Here is a 19,771-nt window from a genome sequence, read left to right as displayed (position 1 = left end):
CTAGCTGTAATTTTGTATCCTTTAACAAATCTCTCTCTATCCTCCCCAGCCTCTAGTATCCTTTGTTCCATTTTTTACTTCTTCCTCATGTTTTAAACGGAGATGATTACAGCATCTATTTCATTAGGTTGCTATAAGGAATAGATGGTTTCATGGCTCTTAAAATAGTGCTTGACAAAAGTAGGTACTATGTGTAGATTTTTATAAAAAAAAAGTAGATACTATGTGCTACTATTATGACTAATCTCCTCCCAAAAATATGTTTGGTAAATCATTTCATAAATTTGTTTATTCTTAATTTATTTTGAATTAGAATCATTTGTATAACAAGTTGGTATATTGTTGAGCACATTTGTAAAGTAAGACCTGAATATGGATTTGATAATTGAAGCTGACGCTCACCATAGAGATTTATGAACTATTGTGTGCTTGATTGCAGCAGGACAACTTACTATGGGGAAGGAGTCTTATAAGTATCTTGCCTGGCCAGTATACATGGAAGTTGGTACACATGGAAGATATACCATACGTATATATCCCAATATTGATAATGTTACTTTCCAAAAGTGGAGGCACTGCAAATATGATGAGTATGTGACTAGAGCATGCACTTGTTTGTTCTTTCTGTACAGCATTAATTTCCCCCTTATTCCAGTAATAGTAACTCAACTCTGCTGTTTTGTAATTTCCTGGTGGTTTTTTTTTCTTTTTTTTTTTTTTTGAGACTGAGTTTCACTCTGTTGCCCAGGCTGGAGTGCCGTGGCATGATCTTGGCTTACTGCAAACTCCGCCTCCTGGGTTCAAGCGATTCTCCTGCCTCAGCCTCCCCAGTAGCTGGGATTACAGGTGCCCATCACCATGCCTGGCTAATTTTTTGTATTTTTAGTAGAGATGGGGTTTCCTCATGTTGGCCAGGCTGGTCTTGATCTCCTGGCCTCAAGCAATCTGCCTGCTTCGGCCTCCCAAAGTGCTGGGATTATAGACATGAGCCACCGCACTTGGGATTGCAGGCATGAGCCACCAGGACTTGTCTGTCGTTCCTTCCTTCCGTCCTTCTTTCCTCCCTCCCTCCTTCCCTGTCTCTCTCTCTCTCTTTTTTCTTTCTTTCTTTCTTTCTTTCTTTCTTTCTTTCTCTTTCTTTCTTCTTTCTTTCCCTCTCTTTTTCTTTCTTTCTCTTTCTTTCTTTTCTTTCCCTTTCTTTCTTTCTTTCCCTTTCTTTCTTTCTTCTTTCTTTCCTTTCTTTCCCTCTCTCTCTTTCTTTTTTTTCTTTCTTTCTTTGTTTCTTTCTTTCTTCTTTCTTTCTTTTCCTCTCTTTCTTTCCTTCCTTCCTTCTTTCTTTCTTTCCTTTCTTTCTTTCTTTCTTTCCCTCTCTCTTTCTTTCCTTCCTTCCTTCCTTCTTTCTTTCTTTTTCTCTCTCTCTTTCTTTCTTTCTTTCTTTCTTTCTTTCTTTCTTTCTTTCTTTCTTTCTTTTTTTCTTTCCCTCTCTCTTTCCTTCCTTTCTTTCTTTCTTTCTTTCTTTCTTTCTTTCTTTCTTTCTTTCTTTCTTTCTTTCTCTTTCTTTCTTTCTTTCCTCTCTTTCTCTCTTTCTCTCTTTCCTTCCTTTGTCTTGCTCTATCTCCCAGACTGGAGTGCAGTGGTGTGATCATAGCTCACTGCAGCCTCAAATGCCTGGTCTCAAGGATCCTTCTGCCCTGATCTCCAAAAATGCTGGGATTACAAGCAAAAGCAACCTTCCCAGCTCCAACTCCACTTTTGAGAAATGCTTCTGTACCACAACGATTACCCTGACTACTCATAGGTTTCAAGTGAGGACTCTTCCGTGTTTCAAGGGTAGAGCATGTGGCTTAGGAGCGGCCAATCAAAGATGGCATTACCCTGGACAGAGTAATTACTTCAGGATGGGCATGTGACCCACCAGGTGTCAGTGAGATGCAATGAGTTTTTCTGAGTCTTTCTTCCCACTGAATTGAGGTCGGGAAGGTTGGGAGGCTAGAGCTGCTACAGCATCTAGCTGTAGGGAAGCTATGGCTAAGGGAAGAATCTTTAGGAAACCTATTACTATGAAAGTCAGAACAAAAGGATACAGCATAACTATGAGCTGGAAACATCAGCTGAGCTCTTGAATCATCATATGCCTAATACTAGCCCTGGACAAACCATGAACCAATAAACTTCGGTCTTTATTTATGTTTTACTTCAACTAGTTTGAAACATCTTTTTCTCTTACAATCAAAAGTTATCTGCTAAAGTGACTAAAATATTATTTTGGGCTACATCTTCCCCTTGCTCATTTCCAACAAACACATTTTCTTTTTTTCTCCAAATCCTTTATTTTAGATTCAGGGGATACCTGTGCAGGTTTGTTATGATGGTGTATTGCATGATGCCAAAGTTTGAGGGTACGATTGAACCCGCCACCCAGGTAGCAAGCATAGTACCCAATAGGTAGTTTTTCAACGCTTGTTTCCCCCACCCTATACCCTCTTATAGTCCACGGTGTCTCTTGTTCCCATGCTTATGTCCATATGTACCCAATGTTTAGCTCCCACTTATAAGTGAGAAGATATGGTATTTTGTTTTCTGTTTCTGCCCAATAAATACATTTTCCAATGAAAATGATGAAGACAGAAAGTATGAAATATATTGATTTAACAATTAGAACTGTTCTAATTATAATTGATGCCAGTGACTGTTTTCTTTTTATGATTGAGTAATGATCACAAATTTTTGCTATCAGATTTTGAGTCTGAATCCTGCCTGTATGATCTTAGGAGACTTTTCCTAATCTCAGTGTATGTCCTTACTTCAGTTTGCAAATAAGGATAGTGAAAGCATTTATCCAATAGGGTTGTGTGGAAGATGAAATAATACAGTGCAAACATCTTAGCCAAGTGACTGGCACTTAGTAAGTCCTCAAATCTTCACTATGATATTAATTGAAAGCCTAGCATTTAGAATCTCACTGGTTTATCAATTCTTTTTTCTGGTTGCTTTTTAGTAACTTAAATCAGAGATAATTAAGACTGGTTTCTCATTGGGTTAATATTTTTTCTGGGGAGAGTTAACTTGTGTGGCACAGGCCATCTCTTTATTGAATTAGCAAAGAACTACATTGGATTTCAGATTATCTGGGGCTGAGGCGAATATCAAATCCTACTGTATGTCTGTAGTTCCTAGGCTACAAGCCTACATACGGTAATTGCTGTTTAATATGAATTTTTATTTTTAACCCTTACATATAGTAAGGGTTAATTGCTGTTTAATATGAGTTTTTATTTTTAACCGTTCCCTATTTACAGTCATGCTTTGCTTAAGGACAAAGATATATTCTGAGAAATGTGTCATTAGGTGATTTTTGTCGCTGTGTGTACCTCATAGAGTGTATGTAAAACCTAGATGCAGAGCCTATTACACAACTAGGCTACATGGTATAGCCTATTGTTCCTAGGCTACAAACCTATACTGGATGTTACTGTACTGAATACTACAGGCAATCGTAACACAGTGGTATTTGTGTATCTAAACACATCTAAACATAGACAAGGTACAGTAAAAAATATGGTATTATAATCTTATGTGACCACTGTCGTATATGTGATCTGTCATTCACCAAAAATGCTATCAAGCAGTGCACTACTGTTCTTTCTCTTTAAAGTTGAATTCTTTATATTGATTGAATGACTTTCTGACATAGCAAATAAAAAGCATGAGGAGAAGCATTATCAGTTAACAAAATTAACACTTAAAATCAGCGAAGTTTTAATGTTTCGTTCCAAGAAAAGCCTGTGGAAGATCGGTTCCACAACTGAAAGCTTTGGGCTGCTTCAGACATCTGTCTGTGTGTACGCTGGGAAGGTGTTTCTCTTCACAGTTCCCCGCCCTCTAGTGGTAGTTACAATAATGCCATTTTGTAGTCCCTGTACAGGAAATGCCTCTTCTTACTTCAGTTACCAGAATCCTTTTACAGGAAGTTAGGTGTGGTCTTTGAAGGAGAATTAAAAAAAAAAAAAAAAAAAAGATTTTTTTTTTTTTTAAAGCATGATGGAATTTTAGCTGCAGTCTTCTTGGTGCCAGCTTATCAATCCCAAACTCTGGGTGTAAAAGATTCTACAGGGGTAATGTTTTAATATTCTTATTATGCTTATTCTCTGTGATGCTTCTCTACCTTTACAGTAGTAGAATCCTTGGGGAAATCTGCAGAGGGACCACTTTCATTTTGAAGCTGCTGGCTGCATGTTTTAGCATGTCTCTTCTGTTAGAGAATCCAGGCATGGCAGTTTCCTCCCCCAGCGTGCAAGGACCATCTTCATGCCTATGTCTGTTGCTAGGCATGAGGGTCTCTAGGGATGGGTGAGAAAAATGAGGGATGTTTTGGAGGCACTATAATACTGGGGAGGGCGGTCTGCTAGCTGGTAGCTGAAAGGTCCTGGTTTACTTCAACATTTTTTTAAAAATAAAACTGTGCAGTAGTTTTTGTTATTTTAGGTTTCCCTCTGTTTTATCTGGTGTATGCTGCAGAAGTGAACTGCATAACACATTTCACTCTTAGAAAATGCATTTCATATATTTAAATGGCAACTCTGACTCCTATAGTATGGGGGTGAAATAGATTGATTTTTTGAAAAGATGGAAAAAATAGATTAAGTGGCATTTAGGAGTCAAGATGTTGATTGTATTGTTTCAAATAGCATAGAAACTCCTGCCACTGGTTCAGAGGTAACATTTGGAATGACTGATGTGCTCTTTTGAGTTATCTACTTTAATCTAGTGAAATATGATTTGAATACCAGTAAAAATCTATTTAGGTTATTACAAAGACTCATATAATAAGATTTTGCTTGAAAAGATAAACTATCATAAACTTATTATTTTTTCTCAAGTCCAAATTCTGATATGGACACTAAGACTGTGATGCTACTTTTTTGTGAAATGGGCATAATTTGAGGAAATTGGCTATCTCTACAGTATTTCCTAAGGTACTGCAAATGTGTTAATTTAAGAAGCAATTACACTAGCTAGCAGCAGGTTGCTAAGCCAGGGGGTCTGAGCTACAGACCTCTGATGTGGATGACTTCCTGCCCGGTTTGGCAGGAGCTGGGTCCCTTCCTGTGCAGCTTCCGAGCAGTTCCAAACACAACCAGGCATCTTCTGCTCCTTCCCACTCCCTTTCTTTCAAGCAGGATCTACCTGTTTCCATAGCCTGGCATTTTAGGATTTCCAGAGCTTTTTACGCAGTGAATTGACTTGGAATAAACTCTTAAATGTGATAAAGTGAGCCAAAGGGCACGTGGAAAGACTTGGAGAGATACGTTCAAGATCCTCAGCCCAGGTTCTCCAGTTTAGTGTGATGTTTCATCTCTTGTTTTGGATCTCTGCTATTTTTTCAGAAAGAATGCTGAAAAAGATGGCTGCCAAAATATTCACACAAGTGAAACAGCAGGCACAAACCAGTATCCTCCATTTCTGAGCTCTGAATTGCATATTTTCCCACAAGTAGCACAATCACTTAAAACATTTTGGGAGTGGGAGATTAGATTACCTCATAGACACCTACTGAATGTGAAAGATAGATCTCCATGCAAGCAAATGGATGCATATATGAGATTCCCTGAATACCAAATACAGCTTTCTTTGAAAATATTATAGCTATCTGGGTTTCTACGCTGTATCTCAGTACTCAGTGTCATGTAACTGACACAATCACCTTTTATTCTAATGGTCATTGCTTTTTTTCCCTCCCTGTTTCTGTAGCACTTTCTTATGCAAGGAGCTAAACAGTGATTAAAGGAGCAGGATGAAAAGATGGCACAGTCAGTGCTGGTACCGCCAGGACCTGACAGCTTCCGCTTCTTTACCAGGGAATCCCTTGCTGCTATTGAACAACGCATTGCAGAAGAGAAAGCTAAGAGACCCAAACAGGAACGCAAGGATGAGGATGATGAAAATGGCCCAAAGCCAAACAGTGACTTGGAAGCAGGAAAATCTCTTCCATTTATTTATGGAGACATTCCTCCAGAGATGGTGTCAGTGCCCCTGGAGGATCTGGACCCCTACTATATCAATAAGAAAGTGAGTTCTTAGTCAAGTTGCCTTCACTGCCTATTTACTAATTGGTTCTGGGCTAGTCCCAGGGATGATGGTGAAGAAGGCTTGCCTCCTTCCCTCTGTCTAAAGTATCACTAAGATGCTGGATGGGCCTGACCGTGTAATGGACCAATGATCCTAGAAGTCTTTTGGAAGCACTCATTTGAACCTGCATTTGTGAGACAGGCAGAGAACTGGTGAGGCATCCTCCAGCGCGGGAATTAAGGAAGGACAAAAGCCTATTCACCTTCTTGAATACAAATTATATGCTTAAACCAGTGTAAATTGACCCTGATTCCCTAATAATGTTGGGAAGCAAAACCTGTAAACTAGGAGTCTATTTAAATTTTATTTTTTATATTTGCAGGAGTAGTATCTAAATTCCTCTTTATAGTCTCTAGCTCTCCATAAGTCACTTTCATCTTCAGTGGGCTTAATTATTCCTTTATACCATACTTTCTCCTTTCTATTGCTCTCCACAGAAGAAATAATAGCAGGTGACTTGTAGGTGCCAAATAAGATTCTGAGCAAAGAACACACCTGGAAAACCTTGAAGTTCTCATGAGAAAATTTTCTAACCAAAAAAAAAAATCAAAGCCTCAATTTTGTGCTTTATGTGAATTATAAATGTGGTTTTAAAATACTTACATTAAAACTTGATAAAGATGCTAAGAATTCCTATGGCATTGATCACAAATTTTCTTAATAATCCTCATGTCATTTATCAAATTTAGGAAAGTTTATAGTGCTCAGAAAAAAAGGCATCTATCTTCATGTCATATGCTGGTAGTTAATATGTTATACACTATTTTACAGGGCAATATTTATAAATAATGGCTTTACTTTTCTCTTAAAATATTCTTAATATATATTCTAAGTTTTGTTTTATGTGTTGTGTTTTCTTTTTCAGACGTTTATAGTATTGAATAAAGGGAAAGCAATCTCTCGATTCAGTGCCACCCCTGCCCTTTACATTTTAACTCCCTTCAACCCTATTAGAAAATTAGCTATTAAGATTTTGGTACATTCATATCCTTTTTCAAATCGCCACTTAATATGATTTTCTTCTTTGACCAAGTTATTGGGGTACACATTTTCCAAAATATCTGTGGTTGGCAATGTTATGTGTTCTTTCTTTTTCTTTCCTTTTACTCAATAGTTAGCATGTTGCAAAATGAGATCACAGGTAAGTGAATTACTTTTCCCCGTCTTCTAAGTGTTTCTTCTCTACCCAACTCACTATTACTTCTTTCTTCTTTTTTCTTCTCCCTTATGAATTGCTTGCCACATCCAAGCCTTTCTCATTAATTTTGACCATATTACCAGGCTCTCCTCCTGTAAGTCTTCAATTTACAATGTTAGGTAAGGGAGTCAACTCCATGAGCTAATTTTCTTTACTGCTTTTACATTTGGAAAATAAATATACATAATCTGAATTACAATTTTATATGTTTTTGATCTGAATTTTATGACTTTCTTCTATTTTAGCATTTAAAAGCTTTGAGTTAGTAAGCATTTACAATTGTGTCTGTAGGTATAACACCCTTTCAAATACTTTTCCAAATTTGTTTCCCAACAGCCTTCTTATTGATCTTCTACTTTCTATTCTTTTCCTTTCTTTTTCTTTTTATCACTTGTTCCTGTGTTTTATTCAAGTCACAAATCTTGCTACAATTATCCCTCTCCAAAGGATTAATGTCTATCTATCCACATACATTCTCGTTTTATTTTTTATACTCCTTATTGAAGCACCTGCTTTCCAAAAATGAGATTGATGACATCTTGGTGGTAGATGGCAATTTGATTGATTCTTTGAAATTAAATAGAGTAGTTGGAAATGAGAGGTTTTATTCTAGGCCAGAAACAAGTCTTGTTGACAGCCAGTCTTGGGAATGCCAATGAAACAAAGGCTTGGATGACTGAAGCTGTGTGAGGCAGGGGCATTTACAGGAAGAACACAGAAGTCATGGGAGGAGGAGTGATATGCTTCAGGAATCAGAGGTAAGGCAGGGGAACTGAAATTAAGCAAAGCCTCAGATTAGGACAGCATGTTATTTCTTCTTTAGAAAGAATCGTTTCTTGGAATTCCATGATATGGTTAGCCCAGGTCCTGGTATTAAGGCTTTCAGTATAAATATTCTTCACCTTTAGCAGGCCTAGAAAATATTTGAATTAGATAAGGTACAGAATTAAATTAAGTAGGAAATTCACGAAATGAGATAAGCCTGGTACAGGGTACTTATGTCATTTCTAGGTGGAGGGGATGTAAAGCATGTCCCTAGACTTGCCTCCCAGTATGGTAAATGCTGTCTTTAGAAGCATAACATTCTGTAAAGTCTCCTTTTAACCTCTAGGTTGTTCCTCTTCCCCAGTTTAGGTGGATATCAACATCTTTTATTTGATGTTTATGTTTCAGTTTTAAGATTTCCTAGTTTCTTGGCATTACCTTAAGCAATAATGTTTTCTTACCTCTCTCTGTTTTCCAAATAAGAGAACCCAGTAGCATGTGGAGAAAAAGATGTCTTTGAGTTAGCATTAGAAATGAATAATAAAGTTGGAATTTATATTTGGGTCTCATGATTATAAATTATGATCTATTATTATGTTTCAAGCATTTGTAATCTGTGCAGTGAATAAATCTCTGCAAAAACTAGTCATTATATTTTAAAATAATTGTATATTCCTTATGCAAATGTAATTTATGTATAAAATTACATGAAAAATTCTAGTCTAGAACTAGACTTCTGTTCCTAGTAGACATTGGGAAAATATGCATTAAATAAATAAGTGACTAGTAAGTCAGAGATTAGAGAATCAGACAGGAAACAAGTGAAAAAATAAGTTTGAATGGATCAGAAAAAATCTTTCTTGTCATGCATCTGAATGATGAGATGGAGTTAAGAAAACTCAATATATTTGTTTTTTACGAAAGCAGATTTTTGTTTTAAAACTTTTGTAATAGACCATGGAAAATCTCATGAAAACTATTGTCCCCACTTGAAAAAAAAAGTCCTAGGAGATTATGAATGCCAATTTAAAACTCCCTGGAAAAGAGACTCCTGGTGGTAGAGGGTAAGGGCAGTTTAAGAAATTCTGATGAGAGAATCTGAAGTACTAAGGACACAGTTTGTGCCAGGACCTCTCTAGATATCCAGATACAACTTCAATCTGTGGGCTTGTGTTTGCTTCCTGGGAGAAAGAACTCACCCTCCAGAGGCTGAAGTCATTGGGAGGCCTGAGGTGATGCAGGTTGAAATGTGAAGCCAGCCAGGCAAATCTATTAAGGTATGCCAAGCTGAGCTGTTGATTCTCTGAGAAGTTTGCAGATGGCTTAGAGTCACAAATTTATTCCAATGTAGAAAATTAGATTTTAAAAAGTCTCTAATTTCCTGGCTTAAAGTGTTATATTTCAGATGTCTCACCTTGGAGCAGAGATGTAACAAAAGGCAGTGAGGCTAATAGTCTAAGATACATGAATCCTTCCACATTTTGGTGATGCTGGTGCAATTGATCAAATAGCCTAGTAAACTTAGAGGCATATAGGTACTGTAGTTAGTAACTGATTTTCACAGTAATTTTGTCCTTTATTCCTCATGTTGCAAACCCTAGACCCAAATCCTGATTTTCTGACTTCAAGTACCGTGTCGTTTACTGTAAGTTAAAAATTCTTGGAGAGATGGTCATGGTTGTTTGGCTACAGTTGGGAGGTCATTGTGTATTTATTACCACTAGTTTATAAACCAACAAAAAGCCAATCATGCTAAATAAGTTTGTATTTTAAACTTGGACTAATACCTCTCTTTCCAACAAAAAGCTTGACTTGTTTCTCCAAGAGCTGTTGTTATCTATTAGGAGCTATTTTGTGTCAAATTAGCTTTTTTAAAAATTTATTTTGGCTGAATGAGAAATTATGCTTGTGGTATTTTTACCAGGGTGCATTTTGAAAACTGAAAATTCTTTTGATGTGCCTAGTGTCTTATTTGATATTTAAATAAAACATGATTTATTTTCTAGATAACAAACAAGTTAAAAATAATCTATGTTCCTAAAGTTCCCTACCAAGGTTTTAAATGTGTTTCCTGTCAGCTTTTATTATTTTAAGTTAATATATTCACACTCCTCTAATTTATTTTGCATTTGTTACTCATTTGTTCATTTGCAAGTACTTACTGAGTATCTACCATGTGGTAGATATTCTTGTGAGCACTGGGACGCAACATTGAACAAAATGAAGCTCCTACTCTCATGTAGTTACATTCATGTGAGTGTGTGTGTGTGTTTGGAAGAAGAAAGACAATAAACAAGTACGTCGATTGGGAGCTAGTAATAAGTGTTACTAAGAAAAATAAATTAGTGTCAAAGGGAGGAGTGACAAGGTGTTGTTTTAGATTGTATGGCCAGTAAAATCTTTTCTGAAAAGGTACCAATCGAGCAGAGATCCGAAGGAAGCAAAGGAGTGAGACATGGGAATCTAGGGGTAAAGTCAGTTCAAGGAGAACAGCAAGTATGAATGTAAAGTCTGAAGGTGGGGGTGCAACTAGTATGTTTAAAAATCAGCAAGGAGACCTGAGTGGCTGGAGCACAGTGGGAAAGGCAGGAAGCGAGGAGATGACATCAGTGGGAGTGAATGTCAGGGGCTAAAGTTGTAGGTGAGGTGCAGTGGGTCATTGTGAGGACACCACATTTACTCTGAATGAGACTCCAGGAGGGTTTTCAGTAGCAGGGTATCATGACCTGACTCACATATTTAAAAGATCACTCTGGCTGCTTCATGGAGAAGAGACTGCATAAGGGGAAAGAATGGAAGCAAGGAGACCGGGACTGATGGTCATTATGAAGGCAAGAGAGCGTGGTGGCTTGGACTATGGTGGAAACAATAAGGATGGTAAAATGTCATCAGATTTTGAGGTATTTTGCAGAAGAGCTGACAAGATTTGCTGAGCAATTGGTTGTGGGGTATAGGGGGAAGGGAGGGACTAAGGATGATTCCAAGCATTTAGTCTGGTCAAGAAAGAAAAATGGAGTTGTGTTGACTGAGCTTGGGGCAACTTGAGTGAACCAGTTTTGTGGGTAAGATCAAGAGCTTGGTTTTGAACATGTTATGTTTGAGACACCTATTAGACATCATGGAGGAGTGGAGGAGTTAGGTGGCTGTGCAAATCTGGAGTTCAGAAAAGGGCTGGGCTGGAGGTGTTCAACTTTGGGAGCTGTCAGTGTACAGCTGGTATTTAAAGTCATGACATGGGACTAGGCTGCCAAAGAGCTGAGACCCTCCCTCCAAGTCACACTAGTAATGCTGAACTACCTATCATTAGAAAATGGTAGGAAAATGGAAAACATAGGTTTTGGTATCAGAAAATGTAGATTCAAACCCTATCTCTAAAATTTACCTTTTAGCTATATGACCTTAGTCCAAGTTACTCCAAGTCTTTCGAATCTCAGTTTCTCTATCTGTAAAATTATAATCACAGTTTAGACATTAATAATGATAAAATGTATGACAAGTATCTAGCACCAGATCCCATGCTAGTACTTAGTAGGTACTCAATAAAGGGTATCTATGACCATAATAGCTAAAATTCTAGCAGCAACTGCTGTAAGATTAGCAAAAAGGAAACTCTCATATTGCTTAAGGAATTGCATAAAGAACTTTATAGAAATCCCTACTCTGACTCTGCAAACAAAATCTTTATATAGCACCAGAGTTTAGACCTGCAAGTGACCCAAACAACGTGGCCAGTCCTGTCTCATTTTGTAGATGAGTTCACTGAAACCAAGAGATGTTTAGTTTTTTCTAAGGCTACGTTTTCTATCAGTGGCAGAGCTAAAACTTCAGACCAGGTTTTTTGATTCTCGGCTCTTTGCATTTTGCATCCAACAGAAAACAAATGATTTTTAAACCCTCGGATTTAATATATATGGGACATTGCCAGTATTCTTGTTTTATGCATTTCAAAGGTGCTTCTTAGTTGCTCCAACTTACTAATTCATTAATTGGTGTCCATACCAAGATATAAAATATCATGGTTTTCCATGAAAAGAAATATACAGGTTTATGTGAAAGCAGATGACACAATTTCTCTTTCTTTTGTTTTCAATGCTCATATGTTATCATTTAGTTATCTACTGGCAAATAGGAGTTTGTTCATATTAAAATTAAACAATCCAATAGTTAACACTGTAAATGTGACATTTACTCAATTTTTCTGCTGGCTCAGAAATATGCACTGGTATGTAGAAAGAGACCTATTCTATTTTACTTCAAATTATCCATTTTCACATTAGAAAACCTCTAACATCAGGCTATCTTCTACTTCTAGCTTATATATGTGGGTTAAAAACTCCTCTGCAACTTCTTTGGATATTATACATTATTACAAAGTCTCTGAACAGAGAATAATGTCTTTTCCTTCCTGTATAATAACAAAGAAATGTCCTATAATTTTATACTCAATAAATGAGTTATTAATGGTAATAAACTAATAATTATTATCTTAGTGGATAATGACTGTATACTGTAAGAAAAGTATTATCCACATTTATATAAGCAAACTGAGCCTCAAAGAATTAAACAAATTGCTGAAGCCCACATGGCTGGTAAGAGATGTATCCGATCCATGGTTCATTGCTCTAAATCTCATGGTGCTTCATCCTCCCTCCATGGAGACAGGGGTGGGCGTGCCAGTGTTATGATGATCCAGGCTCCATGTCAAGGACTACTTAAACAATTTTCAGTAAAAACTTGAAGAAGTGTTTCTCATCATATACACACAGGAAATATTTTACATTTGCCAACTCACAGGTTAGTATCAATCAATAGGTTTACCCACTTTTATTTATACCTGGCATAAAGGAATTAATAGATTACAAAACATCTTTGTCCCCTAATATTATATAAGGTTTATCTGCCTCTACTTTATTTTATATTGCAACATTCTTAAAACAATATTGTTCCAGGATACATGGTTCTTTTGAAAAATGTACTCTACTTTATGACTTGGATTATATATTTAAAAAATAGTATAGGATGTATGCATTTTGCTACTAGTTTGAGCCTTTTGAAATCTGCCTTGATGTGGAGTTTCTATGCTTTTTTGATACATGGCATCACCAATGCAAAATCCATACCCACATTAAATACTTTTGTATTTGAGTTTGTTTTTTTTTTTTTTTTAGATGGAGTCTCACTCTGTCGCCCAGACTGGAGTGCAGTGGTACGATCTCGGCTCACTGCAAGCTCTGCCTCCTGGGTTCACACCATTCTCCTGCCTCAGCCTCCCGAGTAGCTGGGACTACAGGCACCTGCCACCATGCCCGGCTAATTTTTTGTATTTTTAGTAGAGACGGGGTTTCACCGTGTTAGCCAGGATGGTCTCGATCTCCTGACCTTGTGATCCGCCCACCTTGGCCTCCCAAAGTGCTGGGATTACAGGCGTGAGCCACCGCACCCAGCTGTATTTGAGTATTTTTAAGATCATCTGAAACTATTTCAGTCATTCACCAGAATCCAGGAATTTGTAAAGTATGTGACAGATGAAATAAATTAACAATGATTTAGAAACTTAATGAATTTTAAACCTTTCTATTTAGAGATACCTATGAAACCACAAGTGTAAAAACTTGACCCTAGTTATCTACTATTTTTCTACTAAAAGTAAAATTGTTCTTTTTGTGTGCCAGAATTTTTAACTTAAGTGTATACTTTTATTAAAATGATAGCCATGAAATAAGGAAAATGCCGGTTTTTGACTTATTATCAGTAACTAATTGGAAAATAATTATTTCTCTTGTTAATTAATATTGAAATATATATTTTACGTTATTATATATAACTAAACTATACCACTATAAAGAGTAAGTTTTTAAGTGTCATAAAACCATTGCCAAGTCCATTATGCAAGCATAATCACATAAGGCTGTTAATTTCCACCTTATACTTATCCTATATTTTACCCTCAAAAACTGTAGAAACTTGTGTAAACAATATGTATATATATTTCAGACAGAGTCTCACTCTGTCACCCAGGCTGGAGTGCAATGGCGTGATCTCAGCTCACTGCTACCTCTGCCTCCTGGGTTCAAGTGATTCCCCTGCTTCAGCCTCCTGATTAGCTGGGATTACAGGCATCTGTTACCACGCCTGGCTAATTTTTGCATTTTTAGTAGAGACAGAGTTTCCCCATTTTACCCAGGCTGGTCTCAAACTCCTAACCTCAAGTGATCTGCCCGCCTCGGCCTCCCGAAATGCTAAGATTATAGGCGAGAGCCATGGCACCTGGCCAACAATATATTTGAAGACAAACTTTATGCTGTATTTTTAAATAATTTATCAAAAATTATTTTTAAAAACTCAATTTAGTAACAAATGAATTGCAAAATTAATTTCATTCAGTAGTCAACTGACACTATGTGAAATAGCAAGGCTATAATGATGAATAATATAGACATGATTCCTGTCCTCATGATGCTTAGAGAGTAGTTGAGAAGATCATCATTAAAATTTGTTATTAGAGGAATAATATAAGGGCTGCAGGGGTATATAACTGGTAGTAGATCAATCTGAGTACTAAAGAAAAAGAGAGGTAACATTTCCATGACCTTAAAGTCAGAAACAGCATATAAAACATTCATAACATTTGACAACCTAAAATAATTACAGTATTATCCAAATGGGGAAAATGCAATGAAGAGAAAAGAAAATGAAACTGGAGAAGTAGACAGAGGTCAGACCTCCTAGCGTCTTGACTCTATGTTAAGACATTTGATCATCATCCTAAGAGTAATAGAAAGCTACCAAAACGATTCATATTACATTTACAATGGTCATTTTAGCACAGAATGCAGAATGGATTAAATGGAGCCAAACATGAATTTGGAAAGATCAGTTTAGAGGAGACTGCAATAATCTAGATGGACTATTATTAGATTTGATGCTAGTCTTGACAGACACTTGAACCATGCAGTGATATGGGGATGGAAAAAAGTAACTGAATCCAGAGATAGCAGGCAGAATTGACAATATTTGATGGTTAACTAGATGTGAACGTTTAAGGAGAGACAGCAATCTAAGATTTCTCATAGGTCTCTGGCTATATTATGCACATTTTATAAGACACAGAGATGTCAAAGGAGTAAGTAATTAGCAGAAGTGGAGGGGTAGATTAAAAGATACTTTTCAAAAGTTCAGTTTTAGAATTCAAAATTTGAAGTGTTGATAAGATATGTAAGTACAGATGTCATATGGACAATCAAGAATGTGGAATTCAGAAGAGAGGTCTTGCTTGGAGAGAAGTATCTGAGAATGGTGGTACATAATGGTTATGTTTGTTGAGCAATGTTTGTTGAGCAATGTTTGTTGATGGACTACACTAGGATGAGGAGAGTAGAAGAGAGGTAGATGGCTTACATACCTTATGTCTTTCTTTTCAAAAAGAAAAATGCCACATTTCAAAGAATACAGAGAAATTGGTGCCCTGAGGCATGAAGAAGCCAGGGAATTGGAACCTCCTGAAAGCAGAGGGAAGATAACTTAATGCTAAGGGGAGGAACCATCCTTGTTGAATGCTGCTCAGAAAGCATGTCAAATATAAACTCAAATTATCCTTTTGTTTTTAGTGACAAAACGTGAAGATGTTGCCATCTTTAGAAAGAAAAGCTGGTAGGCTGAATATGTGATAGATACATAAGAAAAGGGAAGATAAACAGCTCTTTCAAAAAGTTTGGCCATGATATGGAAAAGGGAGATAGGGCTGTAAGTAGTTAAGGAGAGTTGTGAGTCATAGGAGAGAAATATCCTTTCCCCTATGCCAGGACAAGGGAGACATAAGCAAGTTTGTGTCGATGGGAAAAAGCCAGGAAGGTGGGAGCCATTAAGGATAAGAAAAGAGAGAGATAAGAGATTGCTGAAGTCTTCTGGAAGGGGGAAGGTGTCCAGAATACGGGTGGAGGGATTGGAAACTTCCCCACTATAGCAGGAAGGAGGAAAGGATTAGTCTCAATGCGGAGAAATTTGTTGATTTGGGGGTGGGAAGTGGAGGTGGGGCATTATGATGCTATCTCTTCTCTATAAAGTAGAAAATAAGTTTTCAGCTTGAAATGGAGCCAGAAGAAAGAAGAGGGTTGGAAGTTAGAGGAAAGTGGAGAATATTTGAAATTTTTCTTTGCAGAGAGTGGGAGATGGAGCCTAGTGGGAAAATGCAGGACTGTTTTGAGGACCACTGAGGTTTGTGACCATAAATTTAGAATGGTGCCAATATGCCACGGGGTGTTATTTTTCCCCAGTAGAGCTCAGCAGACCTACAGGCACAAGGGACCCTCTAGTTTTATATACCAATAGCAAGTCATTCTTTATTTAATTTAGCTTTTTGTTTGTTTTAGCAATAAAGAAAAATTAAGTGTTTCTTTGAAATGGTATTTTGTGTGTGTGTGTGTTCTCTAGATTATAGTGCCCTCACGTGGCTGATGCACATCATTTACTTATGAGTGTTTTCATATGGATGAAAAAACTGGGAATTAAGCATCTGCCTTACAGCACAGCTACTAAACTTAAAAAATAATAATATTATTATTGTTTTGACTAAAACCAGTACTAGATGCAAATTAACTTTCTTTGTAGATCAACACAACATTGTCCAGTTGTAATAGTGTTGATATTTCATTATGTGTAAGTAATGTGATAATTTATAGTAAAAACATTGGGAGTGAGAAAAGATATGAAGAGCACGTATTTCCTCTCTGGAATTTTTATAATTGTGTCCAGATTCACGTTGATAAAGAGTGCCGCTTTACATAATGGCAACTAAATCTTTATTGTGCTTTTTATTAAATATGAAAGTCATTGCTATTATCTGAGTACTGAATATTTTCTTAAACAGTTGTTTTGGCTTTTGTCTTTTGCTGTTTTTTAATGTCAAGGAAAGTGAAGGGCATTGGCTATACCTGCAAAGACAAAGTGGGATAGGGTGAAACCAACCCAATATTTGTAATAAACTGTGTTCTGTATGATCCAGGAAGCAATTTATTGAGCATCTATTATGCACTAGGGCCATTAAGTTGCAGGAGACTTACATATTTTAATGAATTTGATCTTCATAGCAATCCTGTTAAATGATTACTTTTTCTTACTTTATAACCAAATCAATTGAGATTCAGGGAACTTAATAAGTAATTTTGCCTTAATTACAAACCCCAGAAATGCCAGTGCTAACACCCACCATCTTCTCTCATAGTTCAATAGTTCAGGATTTTATGAGCAGTTACAGTATATTATATACTCCGTTTAGAAAGGACCTTATTATAAGACATTCCACCAGGGTAACTTTTAGAATGATGTTATAATACATTTAGTTAATTACTTGAATTGTCTTGTTGAATTTTTGCCAGGGTTTACATACATGCTGAACTTGCAGTTTTAATGTTCAGTTGAGTCTGTCATTAAGAAAATTTAAGTTGATAAATTATTCACTGATGAACTAATTTCTTTGCATTTAATTTTTTTAATTACTAAAAGTACCCAAATAGCCTCAAAATAGTTGATGGCTTGGCCTGAAGACAAGATCTAAATATGAGGTTGTTGAGTTATAGAAATGGCAAAAAAAAGGTCAATGATAGAATAATAAGCAACAAAATAATAATAAGCACTAAAGTTTTAAACTTCATGGTGGTGAAGGCACGGTAGTGCATGAAAGTAAGATTTTTCCATTGAACTTTGTCTTCCTTGACGATATTCTTCTACTTTATTCAATATGCTCATTATGTGCACGATTCTTACCAACTGTGTATTCATGACCATGAGTAACCCTCCAGACTGGACAAAGAATGTGGAGTAAGTATAAATATTTTTCAATATTGACCTCCCTTTATGCTTCATATTGTGCTTTTAACACCTTGAGACCTCCTCAATTTCTTTAACAAATCATGCTAGCTACTGTTAACCAGACCCTGATTCAAATTCATTTCTATCACTAAATGTCTTCTAGGACAAAGCTTGTAGTGGGCTCACTCAGTTGTGTAAATTACCGCAGTAGTTTGACTGCCATTATCTGCAGCCCTTTATCTTCTTTGTGAGTCTTATGCTCTTGAAGATCACCAGTGATTTACTAATATCTACTGATAAAAGTATACCTAGTTTTTATGTTCCTTTTTTAATGACTATCACAGTTCTATGTGTTACTAGTATATATTTGATGGATTTTAATGGTGCATATTTTATAAAATACAAATGCTTCAATCATTTTTGGATTAATACCTATTTGCTCAAATCAGACTGAATGCCAGTGTATTTCAGATTATGTCTTCATATAGCGCCACATTATTTGGATCCTTTAAATTAATTAATGTGGAAAATGCAATATTCATTTATTTACAGTCAATGAGAATGCCTTTTGGAATTTAATGTTTCTTTTTTGACTTAAGCCCCACCTAAACTCTATATCATAGGGAGACCAACATGGAAGTGTCTAATTTTTGTTTGCTGTTTATGTCATCTTTAAGATATGTACATGTAAATTAACCACTAGATTTTTAATGTGAGCTTGGCTATTTTCTCTCAGGTATACCTTTACAGGAATTTATACTTTTGAATCACTTATTAAAATACTTGCAAGGGGCTTTTGTTTAGAAGATTTCACATTTTTACGGGATCCATGGAATTGGTTGGATTTCACAGTCATTACTTTTGCGTAAGTATCTTAATACATTTTCTATCCTGGAAGAGTAAATCACTGGTGGGAGCCTATACTATATTTTCCTTGGTGGCTTGCCTTGACAGACCAAGCATTTTTCTTAGTAATCATATTTTTCTTCCAATCAAATTATCCAGTTTGGAGAAATTAGGAACTATCATAGTAAATTACATGGCTTTGGTTTCAATTAGCACTGTAAAGTAATAAAGTTTCCCAAATAACAGAGATTATGATTGATGACAATGCCATTTTCCTCTTAATTGGGAAATCTGATGGCGACACTCATGAAATTAAAAAGGTCTTGATGAAAGACCAAGGTAGACATAGATTTCCCTAAATTCTGAATAACTCTGATTTAATTCTACAGGTATGTAACAGAATTTGTAAACCTAGGCAATGTTTCAGCTCTTCGAACTTTCAGAGTCTTGAGAGCTTTGAAAACTATTTCTGTAATTCCAGGTAAGAAGAAAATGGTATAAGGTGGTAGGCCCCTTATATCTCCAACTGTTTCTTGTGTTCTGTCATTGTGTTTGTGTGTGAACCCCTTATTACAGATATGTGACAGAGTTTGTGGACCTGGGCAATGTCTCAGCGTTGAGAACATTCAGAGTTCTCCGAGCATTGAAAACAATTTCAGTCATTCCAGGTGAGAGCTAGGTTAAACACCGAGGCTGACTTTAGCTACAGTGGTGCTACAATCACAGCTTTTGTGCAGAAGCCTTGTTGCTAGTTGCATATTGCAAATAAACATGTAAAAAAGCAAGAATTGGTACATCATTTTTTGGATGGATTTGATTCTTTGCTTTTTACTTGTTGCTTTATTTAAAACTATTCTAAATCAGCCTTTGAGTTTAACAAGTGTTGCATGAGGCATTTGCAGTAACAGGCTACATGGTTTGCATTCCTATAACATCAAGCTTTCCGCATAGAAGCTAAACTATGAGACATTCAGATTGATGCAAATTTGACAATTTAGGCCTAAAACTGGCAATCTTTTAAGCTGC

At 36.4% G+C, this 19,771-nt stretch overlaps 1 protein-coding gene across 5 annotated transcripts in view; it reads left to right on the top strand.

Moving 5' to 3' along the window:
- SCN2A (sodium voltage-gated channel alpha subunit 2) overlaps positions 1-19,771 on the top strand; it is a 258,782-nt gene that overhangs the window by 156,066 nt on the left and 82,945 nt on the right. For 2 of the 5 annotated variants that reach the window (XM_055291928.1, XM_055291930.1), the window contains 5 exons: positions 5,752-6,069; positions 6,995-7,113; positions 17,819-17,908; positions 18,636-18,764; positions 19,322-19,413. In XM_055291928.1, coding sequence (XP_055147903.1) covers positions 5,803-6,069; positions 6,995-7,113; positions 17,819-17,908; positions 18,636-18,764; positions 19,322-19,413 — 697 coding nt within the window. In that variant the 5' untranslated portion in view covers positions 5,752-5,802. Of the gene's footprint in view, positions 1-4,010; positions 4,116-5,751; positions 6,070-6,994; positions 7,114-17,818; positions 17,909-18,635; positions 18,765-19,134; positions 19,227-19,321; positions 19,414-19,771 lie in introns of those variants that run through there. The other 3 variants (XM_055291929.2, XM_063609436.1, XM_055291931.1) reach the window with 3 other exon arrangements.

This window comes from Symphalangus syndactylus, chromosome 9, assembly GCF_028878055.3.
Source record: "Symphalangus syndactylus isolate Jambi chromosome 9, NHGRI_mSymSyn1-v2.1_pri, whole genome shotgun sequence".
In the NCBI taxonomy this organism is placed as follows: domain Eukaryota; kingdom Metazoa; phylum Chordata; class Mammalia; order Primates; family Hylobatidae; genus Symphalangus; species Symphalangus syndactylus.
Note: the sequence above shows the minus strand (reverse complement) of the source record. Positions and strands in the feature narration are given on the sequence as shown.